Source organism: Poecilia reticulata, linkage group LG2 (assembly GCF_000633615.1).
Source record: "Poecilia reticulata strain Guanapo linkage group LG2, Guppy_female_1.0+MT, whole genome shotgun sequence".
In the NCBI taxonomy this organism is placed as follows: domain Eukaryota; kingdom Metazoa; phylum Chordata; class Actinopteri; order Cyprinodontiformes; family Poeciliidae; genus Poecilia; species Poecilia reticulata.
In genome coordinates, this window is record NC_024332.1 from 33,063,999 (window position 1) to 33,090,229 (window position 26,231).

Below are 26,231 nucleotides of genomic sequence, written 5' to 3' on the forward strand. Positions count from 1 at the left end.
GATATTCTTATGTCTTGAGAATCACCTGTACCGGGCAAATGGTAGGACAAAAAGAAAAAAAAAAAGATAAAAATTAATGCACAAGAGCGCTCATACTTCACCAAGTGAGAAGTATCTTCTTGGGATCTGGGAGTCAGGGTAGATGTTCTCTAGATACCAGGAAAATGGTTTACACTTCAAGGCCTCTCGGAGAGCTTTGCGGGAGGAGACATCTCCGTAGTCCACCCGCATCACACCTGCAGGAGTCAACGGAGGAGTTAATCACATTTATCGGAGAGTGTCATCAGGCCGATTTCAGATTCTCCCGTTCTGAAACAACTGCTCTGCTTTCTTGCATCACCATGAAGAAACACCAGAGGGCCTTTTCCCTCACCAACACGCCACAGCTCTGCATAAAAAAAATTGTGCCACGATGTTAATCAGGGAGGGATTTTCTCTTAAGTTATACATAATTAACCTGGTCTCTTGAGTCCATTTTGCACATACCAAACAGCAGCACTGTTTAGGTTAATGCTGCTCTTAGAAACGAGCATCATGCTGCCAAATAAAAACAGCCTGATGCATCAGCACTGTTGAAACCGAAAAGAAGGGACGGATTAGACAGCAACTGGGCACAGACACAAGCTCATCAAGCAGATGGTTTGTCTTGGAGTGCCTCTCGAGGAGTCATAGCTCGCGTGCAGATAGATGCAGGGTGGTAATTTATTATGAAAGAGCTTGATTGCAATGAGGAGAAAATAGCACAWTTTACAAAAGCCRGCCAAAATGTGTGACCAACAGCAGTGYGCGGCAAAAACTAGTCGAACAGCAACTGAACAACAGGACATGCACCTTCAAATACCAACACACGCTTACCATTTAACACAGAAKAAATATTTACAGTGTTTAACAAAAGCATTCAGACCCCTARAAGTTGTGTCACATTACAACCACAAGCCAAAATATTTTATTCATAAGGCATGGAAGCTGCGAAGAGGCCCACGGAACCTCTGGAGGGGCCGCAGATATCCACAGCTCAGGTGAGAGAATCTGTTGACAGGATAGCTGTTATGCTGCACACATTTGGCCTTGGGAGAAGAGTGGCAAGAAGTAAAGCAATTGGGAGAAGAGTGGCAAGAAGTAAAGCAATTGGGAGAAGAGTGGCAAGAAGTAAAGCAACAGTTGAAAAGAAGTCCTACAAAGTTAACTTAAAATTTGCAAAAGGACAAATAGGGGACAATACAAGCATGCGAATGTAGGTCAGATGAGTGGAATGGTTTAGATCAAAGCACATTTTTTGTGTTAGAACGGCCCAGTCAAAACCCAGACCTGAATCTAGTTCAAAATCTGAGGCAAGACTTGAAATTTTGAGCACTACTCTAATTTCACTAGTTTCATTTATTGATGTCAGAATAAAGGGAGTCAAATGSCAATGGACACCARATTTCCATTTTTTGAAAATTTTKAAAAACATGTCTCTTTTTCCTTCTACTTAGTCACGCAGTATATGAGTTGGTTTATCACATAAAATCCAATTGCAAGTGTGTGCAACACAGCGGTTGTGACTACTTTCRCAAAGGACTGTAGAAGGCAGATAATATCTTGGAGAACCAGAAGCTTCTTTGATCCTAAAACACTCTGCTAAGAAGGAAAAAAGGAGGCAATTACACTTTTATTAGGAAGGCTATAGGGCTCTCCAAAAATGAGGCAACACGGCGTGCTCCTCTGTGCCAATAAGTGAGCGCTGGCAGCAGCAGMACAGCTCAGATCATCCTCAATAATGTCCAGGAGGAACAGAGAGGCATTGCTGGGCCACAGCGCACAGCAAAAGCCATCCATCACAATGCTGGCTCTGTCTGCACACCTGCCCGTGGAGAGTCCTGCCTGACCGAGCCGCGGAGAAGGTCACAATTTGTGGAGGGAGATACACAGATTAAGGATGATCCCTTATAGGTTGGCGAGCCATCTAGAACACTTAGCCAGAGATTTCCGGAAAAGTGATTTCTGCTAAAGGGTAATCACATTACTGAGACAACAGATGGAGGGGTACTCATCTCTCAAGCTGCACAGCCCTGTTGCTCTAGTTTTTCCATATGCGCCGCAGCCCCATTGGAGGAAGGACCGGTTTTGACAAATTTCTGAACTTGAGTTCACGAGAGCGCTTAAAGCGCGTCTGAAGGCAAAACTGAATTAGCCTCCTTTGAAGATGACACAGCAGCCTCACATTCCAGCATATGAGCAGAGAGAGAAATGTGAATTATTAAATGGATGAAAAGAAAAGGACTCTGTAAGAGAATAAAATAATAAAATAGACCAGACACCATCCTTTCAGAGCAATTTGCTAAATGTAATATCAGCAAGCCCAGAATGGACGGGTAATGAGGACTGTCCGTATCTGCTTTTAAAGAGGAATGTACGCTGAATAAAATATAAAGCAAATCCCTGACTCATCTATAAATTCCTAAAACCTTAACACATCATTTTTAAACGGTCTGAGACGTGCTCTTCTATTATAAAAGTGGGGGAAAAAAAACAAAAAAAAACATGTAGCTGCAAAGCAACAATTGCTTTGCTCTGTACCTGGTGAAATGATATAAAAGAAGTCTTTGAATTCGTCCATCCAGACTTCAGCCAGCCGTCGGTTGTTCTTGTTGATAACTTGGCCTGTTCCTCCAGGAAAGCTGTATGGAGTGGCCTTGCGGAAAACGTGCCCCACATGTGAGCATGTAATAATTTCCAAGGATCCGCCACACTGCCAGATCTGGGAAGACAGGGATTTATATAAATGAAAAAAATGAGTTTGTAGAAACAGTACTCTCTGCACTGAGGTGAAGATTTATGAAATAAGCAAAAATTAAATGCATCGATTATGGCAGTAGCAAGACTTCACAATTTTATTTTTTTTTTTTTAAATATCCAACTTTTGCCTAGAGTACATTTATTAAATGGTGAAAAATGAAAAGATAAAAATGATTATTGTTCTCGCTACATCACTGGTGTCCCAACAATTCCTGGAAAAGAAATGGAACGGGAGGGGAGTCACGTTTATTTGCAGATCACCCTTCTCAAAGTAATTCAAAGTGGCCCGCAAGAAAATAAAGACAATTCAGTAAAAAAAAAAAAAAAAAAACAGGAAATATTGTGTAAATTTAGCATCACATTCAAAGAAAGAAACACTAAAATCTAAAATTTAAGCAAGTAAGTAGCCAAGACAAGATGACATTTTTGGCGTCTATGGGAAAAATACAGAAACAATGTTTTCACTTCTGACTTAAACTGATGATTTTAGAACGTGGTTATTAATCTGGGTTCGATCGAACCCCAGGGTTTCGATGAGTCGGTCTCAGGGGTTCAGCGGAGACACACTTGTGTAAAGTCGTRATGACGCGCCCCGCTTTGCCATCACTTGCTGCAGATCACGTTATATTGCTTAGCCAATCAGTGCTGCAGAGGAGCCCTGATTGAAGGAGCTCCACTCTCAGCATGGATTTGAACTTGTGTCTTTAATTACTTCAGCAAAGCTCACAGTTTTTACCAAATTCTGCAACTTTCGGTGTACTTCTAAATCTGCTCCTTAGTTGCATCTTTTCAGGGTTGCTACTGCCTCTAGTGCCGAGGGGGTGGTAACACAACTAACATAATTACATCACTAAATCAGAATACCGCAAACTCTTTATTATTTATTATTAATTTTTCATTATCTTAAGAATGTAGAGCTAATTAAATAATCTAAACAAGATCTTAAAGTGGTTCCAGTTTCTCTAAATGGCCAACCTGTTGAAACTGTGGCAAATTTTAAATACATTGGGTCGTTCCTGGACAGTCAGCTCAACTTTGCTGAAAACACCGACTACATTTTGAAGAACTGTTCTCAGAGACTATACCTTTTAAGAAGACTTAGTGATCTTCTTAAAATTCATGTCTTGAATTTGGAAAATAAATAATTTTATTTATCACGAAAGAAGGGTTCAGGGAATGCGCATATGAATCTGGTGGGTTCGGTACCTCAAAAAAGGTTAAGAACCACTGTTTTAGAATTTTATGGGAATTACTCCAATGCTGAAGATGATAWAAACTACATGTGGAGGGATAAATGTGATAACATTAGGGTAAAACTTAACTTGACATTCTTCAAAATAGGTAAGACAAGAGACCATAGCATTGTAGCCAAAAGCCCAATTAGGGACAGACATTGCAAATTAGCTTACACTACAATTGATCAGTATTTCTTAATAYCAAACCCTAAATTTGTTACAGACCTAAACTTGACAACCTAAAAGTTCAGTTTGATGTTACCACATAAAATTATAGCTGGAAAATGTTTATTTTACCAAAGAATTAAGGTTACAYTGGTTTGCATTGAGGCTATGAACGGGAGWTGCAGCTTCACAATATGACCTATTTTTATATCYCTGGTTCAATATTYCCAAGYAGCAGGAAGGAAGTCGGAGGGGAAAAGTAGAGCAACAAACAGCTGCCTATAGGCAGATTATGCTGCAACAGCTCAGATGRYTGCAGAGGAAAAACTTAAGCAGCCTTCATTACTTTTTAATGCCCCATTTTTAATGCATCAGCTACAAAACAAACTTTACATTAAACACTGGAATTTGTCTGCGAAAGAAAGGCAGTGGCCGTTAGAAGTGAAACGGTTTCTGTTTGGAGGTTTAAAAAGAATATGTCCAGAGTAGACATAGAGATATGGAAGCTTTRTGTAAAGAATAACTAAATAATCAATAATTGCTTTGATTTTGTCCTTATTTCTCAAGRTGTTCTGGGGGTTGTTCAGGAAAAGCACATCGTAATGATTTTTTTTCAAAAACTTTCTGGCATTATTTATGCTTTAATGTCTTAAACTCTCATGACATAAAATTTCTTTAAGAAAATTCAACTGCAATACTCACTGAAGTTAGATTTCTTCCTCAGAAAAGTCAAACRAAACCTTATAGTCAAAGTCCAGCACAGTTTGATAGGATCTGATTTTAGGGAACAAAATCGGATGTTTACATATCTGAGCTGGCCACCAGTGATCAAAGTCGGTTAAGRAAAATGTGGCCAATTTCARYCACAGGTTGAGTGATTCTTGTATCTCTAATAAGTGGGGAGGGGAAAAAATCCCACCTGAAGAAATAAGTGTTTTTAGGGAAATCATTGATGCCACAATTATTCTCACCCCTAACTACTCTTTAAAATATATCTACCTAAAGTTGTTTTGAATGTATAATGTAAGAAGTTTGAATTAGTATTAATGACTGTTTACAAGCATGGTGATACACTTCTCTTAGTTACTCCTCAAAATGGGAAGGGCAATAAGGCATAACATGAGAAAACCAGATGTCTTAGCAATGACTACAAGAAAATGGCTACTCACCTAAAGCTGTCCATACAATTAAAGCAACACCATAAACATTTAAAACAACTGGAAGTATGTTCATCTTGCCTTACAGTGAGGAGCAAGGTGTGTGAGGTAACTATGTTTCCATGACAACAACTTCTCTCCTATTTTGTACATATCTGTACCAGTGGAGCCAATAAATGACGAGAGCATGATACGTCTCCTGTAGTATGAGGGATGTATGATATAATCTAGTGGCGACAGTGTTTGTGTAACCTTTCTGACTATGAGAGTGAAAGATGAAGGTTCTGCTCACATCTCCCATGCATTTTAAATCAAATATGCATGCAGGTAGGAGAACTTGCATGTATCCCCTGCCGTCAAGCAAGTCTGGTAGGAAGATAACATTATGTTCTCTGACGCTCACCCTAAAAGACATTTCCAGGTTTTCTCCACCCCATATATCCATCCCTGGATCGTAGCTTCCAATTTCTTCAAAATATGTTTTGTCTATGGAGAATAGCCCTCCTGCCATCGTGGGAGTCCTGCACAAGGCACACAAAAATATTACTGCCAAAAAAACAAACAAGGTCTTTGCTGAAGTCTAGCTGGATTATTTAGCAAATAAAAATAAGAGCAATGCAGGTCATGTAAAGACAGATTATTTATCCTTAGGTTAAATTAGAATTTTTTTCTCTCTTTGATAAAAATTAGTATTCAATCCAAATCAGAGCATGTGGATGGAAAGAAGCTATATAGAGGTATTTATTTATTGAAGAGGCACTGCTGCACCATGGGTTGAAAGAAATAATTTCTGATAAATGTACTAATGTTTTATATCAAAAAAAAAAAAAAAAGATGCATCGAACTTGGCATGGAGTTTTGCATTCATGTAATTCAAAGTATCCTGTTGTAGCACTGTCAGGCACTGAAGAAACAATACAGACTCATTTGTTTTGAAAAATTAAAACAAAGACTTAAAAGAGTAACCATGTCTATCCTTTAACTCCAAATAATAATTTGTTGGTGGGAATAAAGTGAATACAGATGAGAAGTTGTGTTCTCTTTTCTGTCAAAATGGGATATATGACTGAGTTTAATTYGTTCTTGTTTAAGCTGCGAAAATAATTCATTGAATATGTTCTTGACTCCAACTGTGGACGTGGAGGATGCATCTTCTTCTGTACCTGACTGGAAGCGTTCGGTCTCCTTTACGTCGATCCATCTCCCGCTGAGGAACTGGGTACCATCGGAAGTTCAGCTTCCAGTTGAAGCCTCCATAAGTCATATCCGAACCCGCCATGTACTCAAACGTCTCATCGCTGATRACATCTATGATAGGGCACACCACTGCTCTTCTGAAAGACACAATTTGTTAATTAACTGCAACAAAATGAAAACAAACAATGAATAAATAAACATTTTATTTTAAAGTTATGACTTTAGTCTAATTGAGTTTTCTTGGACYGTCTTTCCTCACAAATGTACAAATTCATAAATTCAGAGGTCAACGTTGTCAATGAAGTAAATTTGCACTTATTGTGAATTTTTAGCAGCACAGTTTCATTTATGCGGTGTTTTAATAATASAGTAGTTGGAGTCATATAATGGCATTTTCAAAAAACCTCGGACAATATCAGAAAATGTATTATAGACACATCTATAAGATTAATTCATACTAAATATACATTTCAAAACGATGCATCTCTAGGCAGGTAAAGAGGGAAAAACACCTGATGCATTGTACAGTTTGTAACTTCTGGTTTGTAGTTTTTCCCATAAATAAAAGACGTTCTGTGAGTACTAAAATATACCTGTCTGCACTTTACCTGATCTTAATAAATGTTTTAAATAATTTATTTTCAGCATTATCTTAAGTGGTCAGAATTGTTGCAATTGTTTGCCTTTTTTATGTTTTTTTTTCTATTTGGCTCTTGTTATTCTGGCTCTTATGTTTCTTGTTCTTCCTCATTCTTGTTAGAGGCCAATGCATTAATCCACCATACATCAAACAGAGATTTATATTTATTTTCCGTTTTCCTTTGAGGATGAGCCTTGTTGAAGACGACATAAACTCCCAGATTCAGGTAGATTTCATTAATGTGGGATATTTTAGAGATTTTCTGTTACATAGAACCAGTTGCTAGCTTTAGCCTCCAGGACTAAATCGTTTTACAAAACAAAGACACCAAAAGAGTTATCTACTGCAGGTAAGACGTTTTCTGCTTACAAGTTCCCTTCAAAAATCTTCAACTTGTAGCTGGCTTAGCAGGGTTATAGAATGACAGTGAGATAAACTCTCCATTGAGGCAACAAACCAATTATCGTCAAGTGTCCGGCTGACAGCTTGCTGTTCCAGTAATGTTCAAATCAAGCTGTGGTTCAAGCACCTATTCATCTAACTGGTGAGTTAACAGCAGTATTAACAAAAAGTGTTTCTGGCGTCAATATGAAGGTTAAATTGGCTAACAGTCTCTGCTGCAYAGTAACATCCCAACCTTATAAAGTATTTTTTAATCTCTCTCTCTGTCAGAAATCCTGATTTTGGCTCCTACCCGTCCTCTCTGATGCGAGCCAGCAGGGGCTCCAGCCAGCCCAACGTGCACTCGCAGTGAGCATCAAGGAAGGTGATGACTTGGCCTGTGGTTACGGCCGCCCCCCTGAGCCGGGCTCTGATCAGACCCGACCGCTGCTCCATCCTCAGAATCTTCACAGGCACCTCTAATGTCCGCACATAATCCTCCAGCTTTGTCCTTAAGAAGTCTGAAACAAAAACGGAGGAAATCAGCTGAACAGCAATTCAACCAGAGCTGAAGTAAAGTAATTACWTTAGAAGATTAGTCAGCAGCCAGCTGATAATCAGAAAATAATAGAAAACACGGAAGAGGATTAAAAGCTTTTATTTCTAAACCAACACATTTAAAATATAAATTGTATTTTGCAACAAATAATATAATTATATAAGGATTTCTCATTAAAGGGAACTCACAAAAAGTTCAATTAAAATATTTTCCTAATAGCTCACCTCCCCCTTTGTGTTACTGCTGAATCACGCATTTGGCACAAACTATTTATATTTAAACAACTATAACTGCTTKAATTKCAAAATTAAATCTGTTTAACTCAGTAGAAATGCCACATAAGAGCACCACATTCAAATAGGCACATGATGGATAACATAAAGAAAATCCTACAAATATTGCAATGATAATGATTTATTTTTAAGATATGACATTTTGCCACATGAGAATTTATGGATAAGAGAGAAAAGAAAAAAAACTTTCCATCTGGAAATCAGATTTCAGATCCAATGATAGAAAAATCCTGTTAAGAGGATGACATTTGAATGACATTTCACTATATTAAGTAGAAGTCTGCGCTTGAGATAAGCGATAATAGAAGAGACTAAAAAAGAGCTGAACACACTCAGAAAGCTCAGAGCCTGTTATCCTATTTGATATTAAACACATTAGTCATAAATCAGTAGGGGAATCGTACAATCCAATCATCAATATTAATAAGTTTGGTAGAGAGGAATGTTGATGGAAAATTAGCACAAGTGTTCTGACATTTCTTATGCATCATAATATACACTGCTCAAAAAAATAAAGGGAACACTTTAACATTTAAGTGAACACTGAAGTGTTCCCTTTATTTTTTTGAGCAGTATATTATTCCGGGATACAGAGCAGTTCATTTGGTACCGTTGTCATTTTCTATCCCGCCTCAGTATTTCAGCTCTTGTTTTTGTCTCGTCTTGATTTCATTGCAGGAAACCCTGAAAAGATCTCACAGCTAAAAATGAGTTGTGGAGCATCCCTTACCCAGAGCGAAGTCAGAGACTGGCAGATGGCTCACTGAAGTTAGTACAGATAGCTGTACTAACTTAACAAGGGRTAGGGGGAATCAAACAGCCATTAAAGCTAAGGGTGTCCTAACTTTTACCTTACCAAAAAATAAATAAATAAATAAACTCAAAATTTTTACAGATATATCCAGGGTATGAATAAAATTCTATATAGCTTAATGTAAACAACACGTCTACTAGACATTAAATACTTTATATTCTGAGGGAGGCTTTTGAGTCAATACAAACTACTGACCTCGCTCACTGGCATCATCTACCAGGACAATCTCCACCAGCAGGTGTCTCGGAGAGCGGTTGATGACACTGTGGACGGTCCGCAGCAGGGTGCTCCACGCCTCGTTATGAAACACGATGACGATGCTGGTGTTGGGCAGGTCGTCTGGGTACACCTTGGTTTTACAGCTGGCACAGCAACATAGACAAGAGAAATCAGWGGATTGAAGTTTAGACAACTTCAATCCACTTATATTGCAGTTGAGTTTTACAAAAATATAAACTATCAGAACCTTTCAAACGTGTTTATGCACATKTCTTTTCAATTTGCAACTACAAATATTAATGTTTTCTTAGGACCAAAATAATGTGGTGTCATAACATGAAGTGGGATAAAACAAGTCTCCTCCCCCCCTCACAATTTAAAATCTGAAAAGTGCGGCATGCAACAGATTTGATCAAGTTAGATCAACAAGTCATTTGGATCCTTTGCGATTTCAAATGATCCATTGCCAATAGTGTTACACATCCAAAGACATCACAGAAAATCTYTTTTCTTTTGTGTGTTGGGCAGGTAGTAAAATGACAATGAGAATAAATACAAGTTATTAGCAGCTAAACTATATTCAATATAACAGACAGCCACCAGCTAAATGTAAACGTATCATTTTGCTGGCACCGGCATCAATAAAATCTTAAACTGCTTGTTCAATACTTTCCTGTTAGTTCCACAAAGTAGTTTATTAAAGAGCCTGAAAACAAAGTTTTGGTTTCCTGCTGCTCCTCAACACTGCCGCCCGCCGGTGCAGAAACATTCTCACTGGGGGAGTAAGAAGAAGCAGAACCACTGTTGACAGCAGTGTCATCGTGTCCTTTGCTCCATGTGATGTTAGCAAAAGAATATTGGTGWGGCAGTGATAAACTWGTGGATGTTATTGAATAAAATATTCACTACATTACGGCAGAGGAGCTGGACAGTGGAAGTGCAGTGGATGGGAGTAGGACGAATGGGGAGAAGTGACAGAGGGTGAAAAAAGCCACCGATGCAGACAGCATTGCTCGTTCAGTCCCGTCTATTCAACATGACAGCGCAGACTGACAGAACTGGGCCAGGAGGTTGCCTTAAAGAAAAAGTGTTATTGCCCTTCACAGATAACTCTGTCCCTATCTGGATTATTCTCACTGCGTAGCTGCAGAAACCTTTCAAAACTGAGCTGCGTACTGCAATAAATCTGTTGTAGTGTTTATATGGAAGAACAAAGTGTACTATGATAGATAGAAAAAGGTTGGCAGTGAAATCCACTAAACATTCACCTTTTCTCTGTAAAATAGGTTTACCATTGCAAAGTGCTTCAGAACAAGACTTAATCTACTTATTTTCCATTCTAGCATAAAGCAGTAAAATCACTCTGATTGAGAGTGGTCATCACATGAATCCAAAATCCTGCKTGTCTGTATTTTGTTCTGTGGCAGCTCAGTATTAATTCAGGTGTTATTATAACCTAAATAACCACCCATCAGCAACCTCTCTAGGTTGGTGTCCACAAGGCATGCTTAGCAAATATTCAAACCCAGSCGTCTTTAAAAAAAGAACTAAAGGTAGTTAAAAATGAGTCCTGAGGAAGATGTTGAGCAATTTCATTCTTTTGCTCACAGGTTACGGCTCCTGACAACCGCTGACAGCAGACGGCGATGGCTTTGCATTTTTCTATATTCACAACAACAGACCAATGAGGCATCTGCAGCAATGCGGATGCTGCTGCAATATGACTATTAATTTTTCACTTCATTGTACACTCAGTCATACTTGARCTTCTTCACCTGGGGCAGAAGCTCATTTCCCTCAAGGATACTGCATTGCACTTTCCACTATTAAAAAAAAAGTGTCTTCTAACACTTCAAACAGAGCACATTATCTGCAGACCTCTTTCCTGATGGAAACAGGAAAACATGTGCCTGGGTAAATATTTCCGTATAGATTTGTTGCAGTCGCCGTCTTATCACCAGCGCCGCAATCTGGTTCACAGCAATGATGTGGAAGCAGAAGAATACGTACCCGTCCAATCTCACATCTGGTAGACTCCTGTTGAACGCAATCATGTCACTGGCCATCAGGTTAAACTGGTTAATCTTAAAGAGCTCCTTCATTTTCCCCTGGTCGTCTTTAGGGATGTTTACCGCCTTGCCCATCTCGCCCGGACCCTCGTGACTCCGAGATATCACAGCTGCGAGAAAAGACATGTTTCTCTCAGGAATGATGAGCATGAATAGCAGCAATTTAGACTAATTAAAAGCCAACATAAAATATATATATCTTACATCCCTGAACATAATAAGTAAGGCCTAGCAAGATRMACCCAGATTGTACACATCCAGCAAGTGCCACACAAAAAAATGTCTTCACAGATTTCTCCTGTTTTTGCCTTTTCTCACACATTTCATATCATTGAACACATTTCAATATGAGACAGAGAAGACCCGTGTAAATACAAAATACAGCTCACAAATTATGATTTATTTAAGGGAAAAAATTTATTCAAACAAACCTGCCCCTATGTTAAATTATAATTCTCCCCCTATCTAAATTTGTATTTTGCTAGGCACAACCAAGTACTATAACTGCTAGACTGGATGAATTTTAAAAAATCACTTAAATAGAACCTGAACGAAGAAAGCTAAAGCATCTCAAAAAGTCACACATCATGCACTTTCAAGAATGTATGAGGAATGAAGTCAGTGACCTCATCAGTCTGGCAAGGGGTACAAAGCTATTTCTAAGGCTTTGGGAGAGCCAATGTCCACAAATTAAGAAAACATAGCAGTACATAAAACAACTTTATTTTGATTGCTGTTTGTGATTATCAGAGAGAATTCAGACTCAACTAAAATGTGTATTTGTTTGTCAAAGTTTTTCAGAAAACAAAAATTTAAAAACTATGAGTCTCTGATTGTTTGATTTCTATACTTATGAAACTGTATTGATTCTAATACAGAAAATGTGACAGATATCTCACTTATTTCTAGCAGGCAAAAGTGGCATTTGTAAGAAAAATCTGTTTCTAAAACATCAGTGACAATGAACAGACAACCAGTGACTGTACTAATGCCTACCATTAGTACAGTCAGGGCAGACACCCTAGATAAACTCTCCTCTTTGCTCTGGCATTAAGCACCATGCAGCCTGGCAGCTATATTTAAATTCACAGATGATCTACTGGAAATATTTTTATAGAGATTTAGGAGAAAGTAGGAGTTCCAGGACTTTGCCAATTCTAGCTTCGAAGCAAAAACRGTTCACATAGTTGSTTATAGCCCTCGTGGGAACATTATCCTACAGTTGTGCCTGCAGAACATCAGCAGATTAGCATTGCTGCTACAGCACAGTGTCAGCTCTTTTCAACAAAGGTAAATAACATCACATGGATTTATGACGCCGCTCTCCCCCACTCTCCCTCAAATAATCCCTCAAAACAGAGGCAGCGATTTCCATGAAAGAGGGCAACGTGGGACACAGGCTGCACAGCAAACAGCTAAGAGGATTCCGCAGAAAAACGCTTTGTTGAAATGGACTGATGTTGGCCATATTGTCAATCTCAGCTGACCCTGCTCTTTTCTTGATGTCGCTGTTGACAGCCCCAGTATGTCAATGAGCTCTCATTTGATGGACACAGCTACAGTGTTGAGTTGGATGCCTGAGCAAAATCAACTTCCTGACCCACTCCAAGCCATCACTAAGTATGTATGAACACATATTTYAAAAAATGCCTCACGTGATGAAAACATACAGCAGTCAATAGGAGTCATTTTCCTGATCAACTTGTATCATGGACGGATGGGCAGGCGGACAAATGGATGGCAACTWCACAATACATGTTCCCAGGAGCTGAAAGATGATTTTCTCAGTTTTTTATATATYGTTACCACAGTCATATCTATATCTGACTGTGGCAACTACACAAYACATGTTCCCAGGAGCTGAAAGATGCTTTTCTCAGAGTTTTTTATATATTGTTACCACAGTCATATCTATATCTATACGTCTTCTGAGAGGTCCATTATTGCCTCAGCTGGACTGTCAGAATGCCTACCAATCTGCATGCAGATTTTCTGCTGAGTCCTTCATAACACGGCTTCCAACATCCTGCAGCTATGTTCAGTCTCATTTACTTTACAGAAAAGGGTCTGTGTAGCCGAGCACAGTTGGAGGCTTTTTTTGCAGGCTCAATCCATTACCTTCTCCTCCTTTAACCGCTRTGCTCTCCCTCCTGCCTGCAAGTCTGACACCGCTGGCATTATATTATAAATAACAGAAACTCCACTACTATGCAGAACGAGCAAAGTTCATCTTATAAATTACTGCTCGGGAGAAAGGAAACATACAGTGTTTGCTCTGCTGGAGAAACTCCATCAACATTCAATCATTGTGTTTTATGTGCCGATTCTAATAGTAGGATTGATTTTCTTCGTTCCAATTAGAATTTATTTATTTTTTTTACAGGTTGTGAAAGTTTTTCAAGCTTTGAACTACAACCAGAGTGAACACAATATTTACTTTAGGAGAAAAAGTTAGTCTCGTAAATAACTTTTTCTTTTTAAAAAAAAAACAGTGGCTACAATTAAAAAAATGGCTTGTGCTACAGATGGTGAGTTACAAGAGAAATAAATCTCAGATTAAAACAAAAAACTGAGTAGAAACTTAAATATTCAATTAGTGTACTTATTCCAGCATATGCTTTTCTCACTTTAATGCATCGCTCTCAAAAGACCAYTTGCTCAGGTGTGATTTAGTTGTGTGAAAGAGAAGCAGAACAATTAACAGATTTTGACTGCATAATCCATTAAAAGTCCATTTCTGCGCATATTATTAGAATCTGTCCAAACAACTGTACCCTGGAATGTCAGAAGAGCATTAATTCTTACTCAGGCAGAGTAATGAGGAGTAAATGGCCATAAAGTTCATTGTAGTGACAGCTAAATGCAGTGTTGTCGCAGTTTGCCTGCTCTAATCAAGAATATCAGATGGAGACTATTAAAGACATCATTATCCGCCTGGTAACAGTAGCAAGAGGTTAATGGTCTGTTGTTCACTACGGTTTAGAAAGGGGAAACCTTAGTAAATAAGTTCAGGTCACATTGCAGGAAAGAGAACACATTCCTCTCACAAAACCTTGTAGTCTCCATGTTAGTTACCAGTAAGCAACTATGCAAATTTTGGTGGCTTAAACTGTTTGGGGGCATATTCAWTTAGCATTTAATGAAATCCATGGATGCAATTTTTCAACATGTATTCACTCAGGTTTCTAAATGATACCAAAATCAGATGAGAGCAAGTAAAGATGAAACTGTAACAATCTTCAAGCTGGTTATGCATTCTGCACACATTAAACTGGTACAAACAAAAGTTGTTTTTAGAAATATTTTTCTAAAAATACTACCAAACAGATGCAATCTATTTGCATAACACAATCTTGAACTAAATCATCATTCAATTACTTTGGGGAAAAAGGTTTGCAATTTTGTATATTTATGTCAACTATAGCCAAGCCAAAAAAAGCATCTGATTCTCAATGATTGTTGCTGTTTGCAGAACAGAAAGGACTATTTAATGTCACCTGAAAGCTGTTGGTAACTGTGATGCAGGAGAAGAAGCAAAAGATAAAGAACCCAGCTGCACAAAAACAGGGAGCTGAAGGTGTAATTTAGCTTTTCCTACAGAGATGGGTTTTTGATTTCCTTAAATGATCTCTCTAACCTGCAAATATATTTTATATTTAATGCCGTTTGTAAAATCCTGCACTTGCTTTTTTTTTAGAATACAACTCGCACACATACACAGGTTACTGCACTCAACAGAAAGAACTATAATGTCCTCATCAAGCAGCATGACTCAATGCACCATGGACAGTCTAAACCAGAAAACAGAGTGCGGGGAGACTTGGAGAGAAACCAACTGGAAACCAATGAGGGATTTTTTTTTCACATTTGCAATAGGATCTAACAAAAGGAACAAAAGGCATCAATCATTATTTTACAGATTTGCATTGAGTGTATGCAATATTTTATTAACTGGACCAATTTTTATTTCAAACCAGGACTTTTTGTTTTTAGGAAAATCAAATAAATGGTTCGAATCCCTGAATTTTACTACCTATTTAGTAGATAGTATATTTTACTATCTTGCTAGAAAAGCAAGAATTTAAGAATTACCACCTAAAAGTCAGATTTTTCCCTTGCAGTTATGGTAATACTGTAAGGAGCAATTTTCTCTCTTTCATTCATTTTTGTGAATTATTTTTTGTAGTGGAAAGTCATATTTATACTTTGCAAAGAGAATGTAAATTGGTCATAAATGGAGGACTAATGCAGTCCTATATGCAGATAATGTTCCCACGAGGGCTATAAGCAACTATGGAGGACTGCAACTATGGAGGACTGCATAGTCCTCCATAGTTGCTTATAGCCCTCGTGGGAACATTATCCCACGAGGATAAAGTCCTCCATTTATGACCAAAATGGAGGTCTATGCAGTCCATTTATTTGCTTTGTGAGCCAGATGCACAAATGGATGCAAATGCTAGACAGAAAATTTTAAATTATAAAGCATATATGGAATGCCTTATRAATCATCAGACTTGATCCATCTTACATGCAAACTGACTACAGTGTAGCATTTGACTTTTTTTAAATGGTATCAGTCAGAGAAGCTGGCAGCTCTACCTCGTTCCAACCTAAAAGCAGATTAGTAAGCCTCTTATAAAACGTGACAACCTGCTTTCTTGAGGGCATGTGAGGAATCAGGCTTTGCTAAAGATGAACTCTGCATATCTGATCGCAAAAGTGTAATCTTCGAAAAAAAAGAAAACACAAGCCACATGTATGCCAGAGATTTTCAGGGCATGTCTGTACGCTTTGCTCTGGACGTTTTCCAGAGTTTCTGTTGTTGTTCACGCATGTTTCTCACAGCAGGAGGTTCTCTGTTGGAGATGCGCTCCAACAGCTTGACACATGAAGAAGGGTTGCAATAGTGGCTGTCTGTTATACACAGAAGCCAGAACAAGACAAAGAAGATTGGGTTTGGAAATAAATATGTTTTCTCGTCTTCAAAAAACAGATTGTAGAATCAAGAAAGAAAAAAAAAACAAGCATATGATTGTTACCTTTTTTTTTTTTAATTAGTGCCATATAAGTGCAAATGTGTTTTACATAAAKTGGAGTGGAAGACAACACACAAAAGTGAGCTCTGCATAAACAACAAACTGATATAACATTGCCTGAGATTCACACACATTAATGCAGGAGTGAACATGTGAGCATTGGAAAAACTGAAGGAACCTCAGCTACTCCTAATGTTTAAACCAAACATTGTTTGAAAAAAACAAAAAGTTCTGGTATTATAAAATACTGCAGCCAGAGCTCAGTATTACCATTAATTTTCCTTCAGTTGCACTTTGCTGTCATAAAATGATTTCAGATATGTTTACACTAAATGTTAGTTCTGCATTAATATCACTTAGGTTTAGTCATACTCTGTCCTCTCACATAATGTCATGTCTTTACAAATAGCCTRTGTTTGTATATTTGCAGTGAGACTAATCAAGTCTGAATATAGAAGCAAACACAAGGCAGAAATCACTGATTTTATGCCAAAGMATCCTAAAAACATTTAACATCAATGACTGSTGATTTTAAATATACTTATGTGTGAAATGGTCCCTYAAACTGAGCGCTGTAAGCTTAAGATATTGAAATATCAGTCTGCCCACAGGTYGTCTCCAAAAGAGAACTCCACTATAGATTCCTTCTGTTTTTCCTTGTTTGTCTCACTTTAAAGTTTAATGTTTRAAATTGTCACACAGATTTKAACAATTTCATGACAGAAATTACTTGAGTAAATATAAAATCTAKATCTCCAATGAGGAATGTACTTACTATAGRACACATAAAATGTGACACTTTATGAAATTAAAAACATAGCTACAGGTTTTGGGGGGTTTTTTTCAATCTATTTTTGGGCTACATGATGTACAAAGGTTAAATCTTGCACAGATTTAACTGTTCCTGAAAAATATGGAAACATACCGAAATATTGCATTAGGGGGTTGATAGTCCTGATCATGATGTAAAAAAATAAATCAACACATAATCACACAGAGCTTTACATCATGTTATAATGTTATCCCTTCATCAAACACATATCTGGAGTGTTGAACTGTGCATCTGCTGAGCTCATTACACAAGCTACKTCTSACTGCAACACTGGTGAAAACACTGGTAAAGGATTAATAGAGAAATGTTTTGACAACTTTCTGAAGGTAGAGTTTGAGACAGAGCAGAAGGTTTTAAAGARACGGAGGCCCAATTTTAAGGGGTTAAATTACAAARTCAAATTTCTTTTAACTTGATAWTTAGCATTTTTATAACAACTGGAGGTGACATAATTATTTGACTGTGCTGTAAAATGGCACTATGTGCCAGGAAAACACAGCACTGACCCTGTAATAAATTGATGAAAAAGTACTCCAAATCAATTTGCACTGCAAATAGCTTTACTTCTGTTATTAATGGAAATGATAAAGGAAATGGCTTTTATCCAGAATGTACAGAAATATAAAGTGGTTTGCAATCTATGAGCAAAGTTATTCATTCCACCTACAGATTCAGGTRTGAAATTACTTTCAGCCAACAGTATTGTTTTTTCATAGGAAATGATGCATATCTTAATAAAACAGTCAGAAAAGGAAAATCAATTTTCAACGAATATTTTCATTTGATGTTAATTTGCATTTAATTAAAAAAGAAAAGGTCAGGTCGAGCATTGTTTATACTTTCTCAATCTGGCAGTACAGCAGTCAAACCCTGCTTGTATTTGCAGACCAGCTTTTTGAAAATGTTTCCACTGGTGTTTGATTAATCTTTGGTGATGAGCTCCAGGTTGAAAAGCATCCTTGTCATCACCTTTATCATCATCTTTAGCTCCTACTACAGATTCCCTATTAGGGTCTAACTGGGCCCCATCAAAACATTCATATTACTTCCAGTCTGAAAAAAAAAATTGTTGGTCAAATTAAACTATTACTTTAAACCTGAATCTGCAAGGGTGTGAATTATTTTGTGTTCAACATCTTGCATTGATTTTCAATACATTATTATTATTAGTTTTTTATTTAATTTTCTCAGGAGCGTCAAACTGAGAAGTAGGTCACATGGTAAGCTCAGCAGACACACATTTCCACCAGGTGTTTGTTAATTAATGCTGAGTGGGGGAGTCCTGATGGAGGGGTATACTATGAGGCATAAACTATGCTGGAGATTGCAGCTCCAAGGAGGAAATTTAGGTAAATAGGTGGTGCTTTGTATGAGTTATGAGGCAACCTAGAATGGTTGCCACAGGAGATTGAAGAATTTCTTAAACATGCATGAAAGAATCAAGGGAACACTCTAGGTATGATTCTGATCATACCTGGAACACTTTTTTTTTTAAGTGCTACATGATGTAACACTTAAAAAAGTCGATTTTATGTCATGCCTCCAACCCCCTTTAAAACGCCAGTTAACACTGAAGAAAAGGGTGACAGGCAAGCCAGACTTGATTGAATTACTCCTGGACTTAGTTTGAAGCTTCAGTTGTGTCAGTTGTGTCAGTTGTGTCCGAAACTGAAAGGTGTGAACAAGGTTGTGAACTCACCTCGGAGCGCGGGGAGCAGAGAGCGATCTTTCCTCTCATCGCATTTGTTACATTCGCTGAAGTACAGCAGCAAGAACACGTCGACCAGCACCCACACCAAGGAGGTGGTCAACACCACCTTGCAGTAAACAAACCGCCGCATCACCTCTGGGAAGTCTGTCTGTCAGGCAGGCAAACAAGACGGATGGAGGTGAGGACCTCGGATGTCTCAGACAGCTGGAGAGGTGTTTGATCTTCGGAGGTGGGGGTGAGGATGAAGGGGTGAGACGGAGAAGGTACAGCCAGGAGGCATTCTCCTACAGAAACAAGCAAACACAAACGATATCTCACCATCTTTTTATCTTAAAAAAAGGGTTCAAATAAACACACTACAGCTGATATATAATCTGGGATCTACCATTTGGCACGCATTTTAGTTTTGACATAAATAAAAACAATTTTAAAAAGTTGGGCATGCACTTGTGTGCAGTCCCCCGCCTGCTAAGTCTAGTTCACAATTGTGTGCTACTTTGTGTTGCTGTGTCACATTGAGGTTGTAACATGTAAAAAAAAAAAAGATCGAAGAGCATGAATACTAACCCTAACATGATGGATTCATTTGTTCCTCTTTCCATCAAACTGTTAAAACACACATCATGAGGAATGAGCACTACCTCAAGTAATGAAGTAGCAGGTAAATGCAATTCATGTAAAGTGCAATATTCATTTATACAGTGATATGCGAGTGCTTGGGGTGGAGGGAACCATTATTGTTTTCTGCTGTGGTGCAGAAGCAGAGAGGAGTGCAGCTTGGAGTCAACAGCTAATTTTCCTACAGGGACAATGACGTCTATTGTACACTAATGAACTAGTTCATGCAAAATAAGCTACTCACCCAGTGTAACTTCAAAATGACAATTATCAATAAGCATTTTGATATTTTGATTTCCTACCATTTTTCTGTATATCATTTTTAAAATAGCATTTTATATATATATTTTTTTTATTTTTATTTTTCTTGCACATAGGGTGTAGAGTCAAATACATTTATACTTCTGCCTCTTTTTATGCAAATGATTATGTAGATGTGCTATGGTATTTGAATGCGAATGCTTGAAATAAACAAATAAACTAAACTAGATCTCCAGGACTATCATCCATCGGAGGTCAAACCCAGTTCCCCGTGGGCTTTTGTGCAATGCCAATGTTACCATTAGGAGAGCACAACACTCTGCTAATCACCATTTGTTTGGCAGAGTCGAGCTCCTATAATCAGAGACAACAAGGCAGTTAACTGTACCAATTGCCAAAACAGGTGGATGGAACATGTTCAGTCGCATGAGGAGATCACAGCCATTTGCCAAAAGCAGAACAATGATGCACACCAGAGCGGAAAACAATGGGAGAACGGCTGTCCATCTCAGTTCCAGAGGCAGAGGTGTCTCTGAAACTTCCAAGTTTTTAAAAATGCAAAAAAAAAACTTCAATTCATTAAAATAGCTACACGCAATATTCCCCTTTAGATGAGCCTGGGAGTTGACAATCATATGAATAAGCCATTTCCTTTGAAGTGTCTAGCTATTATTCACCAATAGCAATGATGACAAATGGATTAATATAGTTTCTAAACCCAGTCTGGCAATAACATATAAGATGTAGTGGAGATTTGGAACCATTATATCCAGTGAAACCAATAACACCATTTTATTTAAAAAAAATTAGAGCAGAAATACAAATGAAATGCATTTTCTCTTAAACCTCAGAGTCTCTTCAAATGGGCTGACCACTGGCTTATTTCTCTTGCATCTGAAAGGATGAGATGGTGTCCTTTTCTTCCTAACAGACTTCCCCTACTTCATCAGGAGTGCTGCAACAACCATCTGGGAAGCTTTCAAATCAAAGGCAGTTTGTGAAGGTTAAATATTCTCTGGCAAAGAATGCAGGCTCCACAATATTTTGTGATGAAGAATAACAATTTTCTGTCAAACTGGATTTCCCACTTGGCTGAAATTACAGGGTTTTGTTGACTGAAAGCCACATGAACACATAATTGGCATGGAAATAGAATGATGGGGGAAAAAAATGCTTTCAGCCATCAAATATCGTACACACACAAAAAGAAAAGAAAAAATATCAGGCAGCTTTCACACTCATGCCAAACATATGCAGTCAATCTCCAAAGCGTACTAAAGCGTGTAAAAATGTCAGGTGTTGGTGATGAAAAGTACGACCAGAATTGCAATTCAACTTAAATATTTAAGTGAGTGGGGGAAGGGAAAGATTTATACATCTCTAAAATATTACCAAATTATTATCCCTTTTTTTTTTTTTTTTTTTAAATCGTCAGCATTTCACATCTCCACTTGGTAATATTTGGCAACATTAGTTTGCAAAAATTCTCCAAAACGATCAGATTGTGATTATATCTCTCCTGCACAGCCATCTGCAGGGAACCACACAGATGCTGAAAAATAAAACCCATTATTATCTTCAGCTTTAATGCAGACATCTGTATATTTTAGGTCAAAGCTGACTGGGATATGAAACTGTTTAGAATGTTATGAATGTGGAGGGGGAAAAAATCTGAAGAAAAAAATAATAAGTCCACAGTATGATGCTGTCAATCCTATGTCACTAAGGTGTACTGCACTGTTGTTTTGATGCTAACTTGAAATTCAAGCTAAAATGGTTATTTTATTCTTTCTTGTCTTTTGTATTCTGTCTTGTCCTATGCCATCTGTGTTTTTATGAATTACAAAGAAACATCCAGTGTTTCCAATATTGCCGTTTTCAGATGTTTTTCTAAAATTGTTGAAGACAGCCTTCACTGTGTCATGATGAATATTGTCATATAGGTATTTTTTCTACTCTTCTTCTTACTAATACATTTGTACAAGGAGATCAATTGGATTACCGGTATTTGTAATTTCAGCAGTGGGCAAGGCTTTTGCTTTTTCATTTTTCAAAAGTTTCCCTCCAACAGATTTATTCATTTTCAACTCAAGTGCAAAAAGCTTTCAAATTGCTTGTATGTCTTTTTAATACCACAAAAAGAAGTAGCCTTCACACTTTTTAGATCCATTATAGGTTTTTCAAAACAGGGCTGTAAAATACAGAACAGTGTCATGCTACACACTGCTACAATTGTCATTAATGCTGCTGAAAAATTCCATAAGATCATAAAATGCCTTTTTTGTTAATCCATTTGTGTGTAAGTACAAAACAAGCAAAACACAAACAAAACAACTGGATAGTTTAAGGTAAACATATGCAATTTGGTGTTGTATCTTAATATCAACATTTATCCTCTGTTATCCCTTTTTACACTGATAAAAAAACAAGGAATACATGGTTTTGGTCTGGTCAAAGGACAGAGCCGTTTTCCTGCTGCCCCATATATGGAACAGCTCACAGTTGGAGCCCTCAACAGCGGTTGTTCAAGGTCTTCATACGGAAAAAGCAGCAGTGTTTCAGGAGGGATGGTCCTACACAAGTTTAGTGAAGCAGAATAAAAGGGTAATTGGTGTCTATGCACAGCTTCCTGACTATAATGTGGCACCAATGTCACAATTTGGGTTGGTTTAACTGCTGATGAAGATGGAAATAGTCTGTTCAGTGTAATGTGGAGTCTAAGTTATCTGCCACACATGAATTTCAGCATAATATTGCTGTAAAGTTACATTGAGGGCTGATTTGACCAGTGTACTTCCTTCCCCATGTTTATTGTGTCCCTTACATGAATGAAGTGGGAACAATTGTCAAACCTATTCTATAAAAGGTGAGATTTGTGCAATGCACAGCTGATAATTGTCAACAGATTCTCCCACATGAGCCATGGGTCTCTGCAGCTCCCCCAGAGTTACCATGAGCCACAGGTCTGCTTCTCTTTCTAATGGTCTCTTTGCTCAGACTGTCAGTTTGTGCAGGTGGGCTGTAAGCTTGCAGTTGTGACACGATCGTTTTATTTTTGGATACTGGATTGTCCACAGCCTGGGAATCATCATACAACATCTGTTGCACTGTACTAATGGACTTTGCTTGGTTTGACACCAAATTTTCAAATATAGTTTATACAAGAAATAGATTTTTTTTTTCTTTTTTATCATCTGGGAGTATAATGTAAGCCTATTTACCTTCATAATCATTTCAGCAGTGCATAATCCCTGCAGCATTTTCTGTAGGGAAACTAAAACTAATTTCCATTCTCATCCCTTGCAGCATGCTAATGACTCAGACTCCACAGACACCAACATATATTGTCCTCTGCGCTGCCGATCTACATACTCAGAGAAACTGATGCTGTTGCCCCGGGCAAACTTGTACCTCGTACCTCATTCAAAAACCAGTCAGCCACTGTCCAGCAGAGTGAATGCAGCATCCACAGGGCAGCGGATGATTTCAGACATAAAACAGCTCAAAAAAACTCCAGAAACACAAAAGTCTGCATGTAGCACATTACCTCCATTTACACGCTGTGCACAAATCAATGCTAATCGTCAAATTATGCCTGACATCAGCCCGCATCACTTGCATTGATGCATCTGGGGTAAATAATAAGGGGTGGGAAAAAAAATATAAGAAAAAACACCAACTTACTTGAAGTTCGTCCAAATGCAGGAGACTAAATTATTCCTATCCTCTGCATGGACTAATATCTCAGCTCTATGAAAACTTCAGTATCGCTAAGGCAAATTCTTCCTCTCCTTTCATGACATTAGCTGCCTTCTCGAGTGACAACTAATTGGGTTGCGGGCAGCAGTCTTTGTTGTGAAATGTCTGACACTGTTCTCCAAGTTGGATTACACATTACATATTTGTCACTTATTCAACAGGAGCGACTGCATTCACTGCATGATGCGGAGAGGCTGCTTAGCAAATTGGTTTCCTCTGTGAAATAATAGGAAAAGTCTTGCAGCCAGACTTGACAATGAAACCATGAGATTTACCTCGTGAGAAAAATAACAAGAGATAATGAAAAAAATAGCATTTAAATGCATCAAATTTATCACTTGGATGAATAAACATACAGCATATACAAGTACAGCTTAAAAACTATAAATATTGTGAATGTGATATGGCTTAGAGCTGATAGATATCTTGCATTTTGTTTTTWAAAAAAATGTAGATATTGCAAGCAGCTGGCTCATAGCATTCTGTGAGGATGGAAAAAGTGTGACAGTAAAGGCGATAACTGCAACCTGGACAGGATTGTCCAGCAAAATGCATTCAAGAACTTGAGAGAGCTTCACGAAGTGGAGTGAGGCTGGCCTTAGCACATCAAGAGCCACTACTGCAGACGTATACCACACATGGGCAACAAATTTTATATCCCTTATGTCAAGCTACTCCTGGACCAGATGCAACATCAGATGCAACTCATCTGGACTGTGAAGAAAAAGCACTGGACTGATGGAGTTTGGTCCAAAGCCTTCTTTAAAAATAAAAGTAAGGCTTTGCATTTCATTAGGAAATCAAGATTCTGCAGAAAGAGTGGAGAGTCACAGAAACCCCATAACTTGAAAAGCTGCCGACAAGCTTTTATGGAGAAGCTTTCCTTTTCCAGCAAGGCTTGGCGCCTGCCTACACTGCTGTTGCCAAAGGAACCAAAAGCTGGTTAATTGAACATGGTGTTACTGTGCTTGATATGGCAGCCAAGTCTGACCTCTGTAGGTTTGTGTCAAGAGGAAGATGAGAGACGCCAGATGACCTCAAGGCTGCTATTAAAGCAACGTGGGCTTCCATTCACAACTCAGTAATGCCACAAGTTTCTCATGCTGATCTAAATTACACACTTCTGAAGCCATTTACTTAAATCAAGATATTTGAAAACAATCATTTTCCCTCCACTTTACAAACATGTGCCACTTTTTGTTCACACATAAAATCCCAATAAAACACAGTTAAGTGTGTAGCTGTTTTGTGGCAAAACGTGAAATGTTTCAAAGGGTGTGAATACTTTTGTAAGTCAGTAATGGGCTGGATAATACACTAATTTGGCTTGCCATAGTTAATACTAATGTGTCAGTTTGGCAATTTGGTAGCAGCAAAAGTACTGAGGCTGAGCAAGGTTTTCTTTACACAATCCTCTCCGGAACAGAAGGTGATTACAGAGCTGATCTCTGTAAACCCATTAGGCTGTAGGACATTTTGGTCAACATGACAATGTTCATAGTCTTCTAAAACATTTCCAAAATGTCATGAAATACCTAAACTGCGTCATGTTTCCTCTTACCAATGATTATCTCATTTGTTGCTGGGTGTTACATGGATATCAGTACAGCAACAACAGCCAATCAATTAGGTTACTATTCAATCTGGATACATTGTTGCTATAAACTATAGCAACAATCTCAACAGAAGTACAGTTGCGACTGCATTTATAATGTGATGATAATATTCCAATGCAGGGTGTGAATAAAACAGAAAAGAAAAACACTCTCTGCTTACCTAAATTATGGATGTAGTGAACCGGTGACCTGATCCAGACTCGCTGCCAGGCAACGTGTTGAACATGATCAGATGCCTAAGAAATAAAGCAACTAATTTAGCTAAGCGAACACCGTCTGGAAATGACACCCAAGATGCGGTCCAGGGTAGTCCACAAACCAGTGAGCCGTTGTTGGTCCAGTCAGACCTCTCATGATACCTGCTTAGAGTCCTGGATGTAATTTCTAAGCGACACAGTTGAGGTAGCCGCAGTCAAACCGGTCGATAAGGAAACAGTCAGGAGGGTTTTCCTTATTTATTCACTCGGGGGTCTATCCACGCACCTGCTCCACGACTGTACATAGGAACGGCGAGAAGACGGCGAGATAATGCTCCATACAATCTAACCTCAGCTCCGCTCACATCGACCTGCATGTGTCCCTCTCCTTCTCTCTGATTGGCTGACAGTGACATCAATCATGGGTTATGTTGTGAAGTGGAGCCTCTGTGGCGTCTGGTGGCCGTTACTCTTTACTCTTACTTTTTATTATTATTACTATTTATTTATTTAGTCAGTTAATTAAAGATAGCAACCAACAGGAGCATTGTTAGAAAGAATTTGAAAAAGAAAAATAGTTAAACTTTTTTTTTATTTAAAAAAAAAAAAAAGCATGTTAAAAATTATTTAGTCCTCGTCTTTAAGTTTCCTTGTAGAAAGCAATACTTTCTAATACAATGAGTCGGGGACA

The 26,231-nt window shown here is 38.1% G+C and overlaps 1 protein-coding gene across 4 annotated transcripts in view; it reads right to left on the bottom strand.

The window, feature by feature from the left end:
* LOC103461676 (polypeptide N-acetylgalactosaminyltransferase 13) overlaps positions 1-25,927 on the bottom strand; it is a 39,891-nt gene extending 13,964 nt beyond the window's left edge. For 2 of the 4 annotated variants that reach the window (XM_017303574.1, XM_008403973.2), the window contains exons 1-8: positions 25,504-25,926; positions 19,078-19,373; positions 11,449-11,617; positions 9,415-9,581; positions 7,867-8,074; positions 6,499-6,669; positions 5,739-5,856; positions 2,675-2,740 (exon numbers count right to left, since the gene is read on the bottom strand). In XM_017303574.1, coding sequence (XP_017159063.1) covers positions 2,675-2,740; positions 5,739-5,856; positions 6,499-6,669; positions 7,867-8,074; positions 9,415-9,581; positions 11,449-11,617; positions 19,078-19,219 — 1,041 coding nt within the window. In that variant the 5' untranslated portion in view covers positions 19,220-19,373; positions 25,504-25,926. Of the gene's footprint in view, positions 1-96; positions 237-2,559; positions 2,741-5,738; positions 5,857-6,498; positions 6,670-7,866; positions 8,075-9,414; positions 9,582-11,448; positions 11,618-19,077; positions 19,374-25,503 lie in introns of all 4 variants that reach the window. The other 2 variants (XM_008403977.2, XM_017303569.1) reach the window with 2 other exon arrangements.
* Positions 25,928-26,231: the final 304 nt, after the last annotated feature.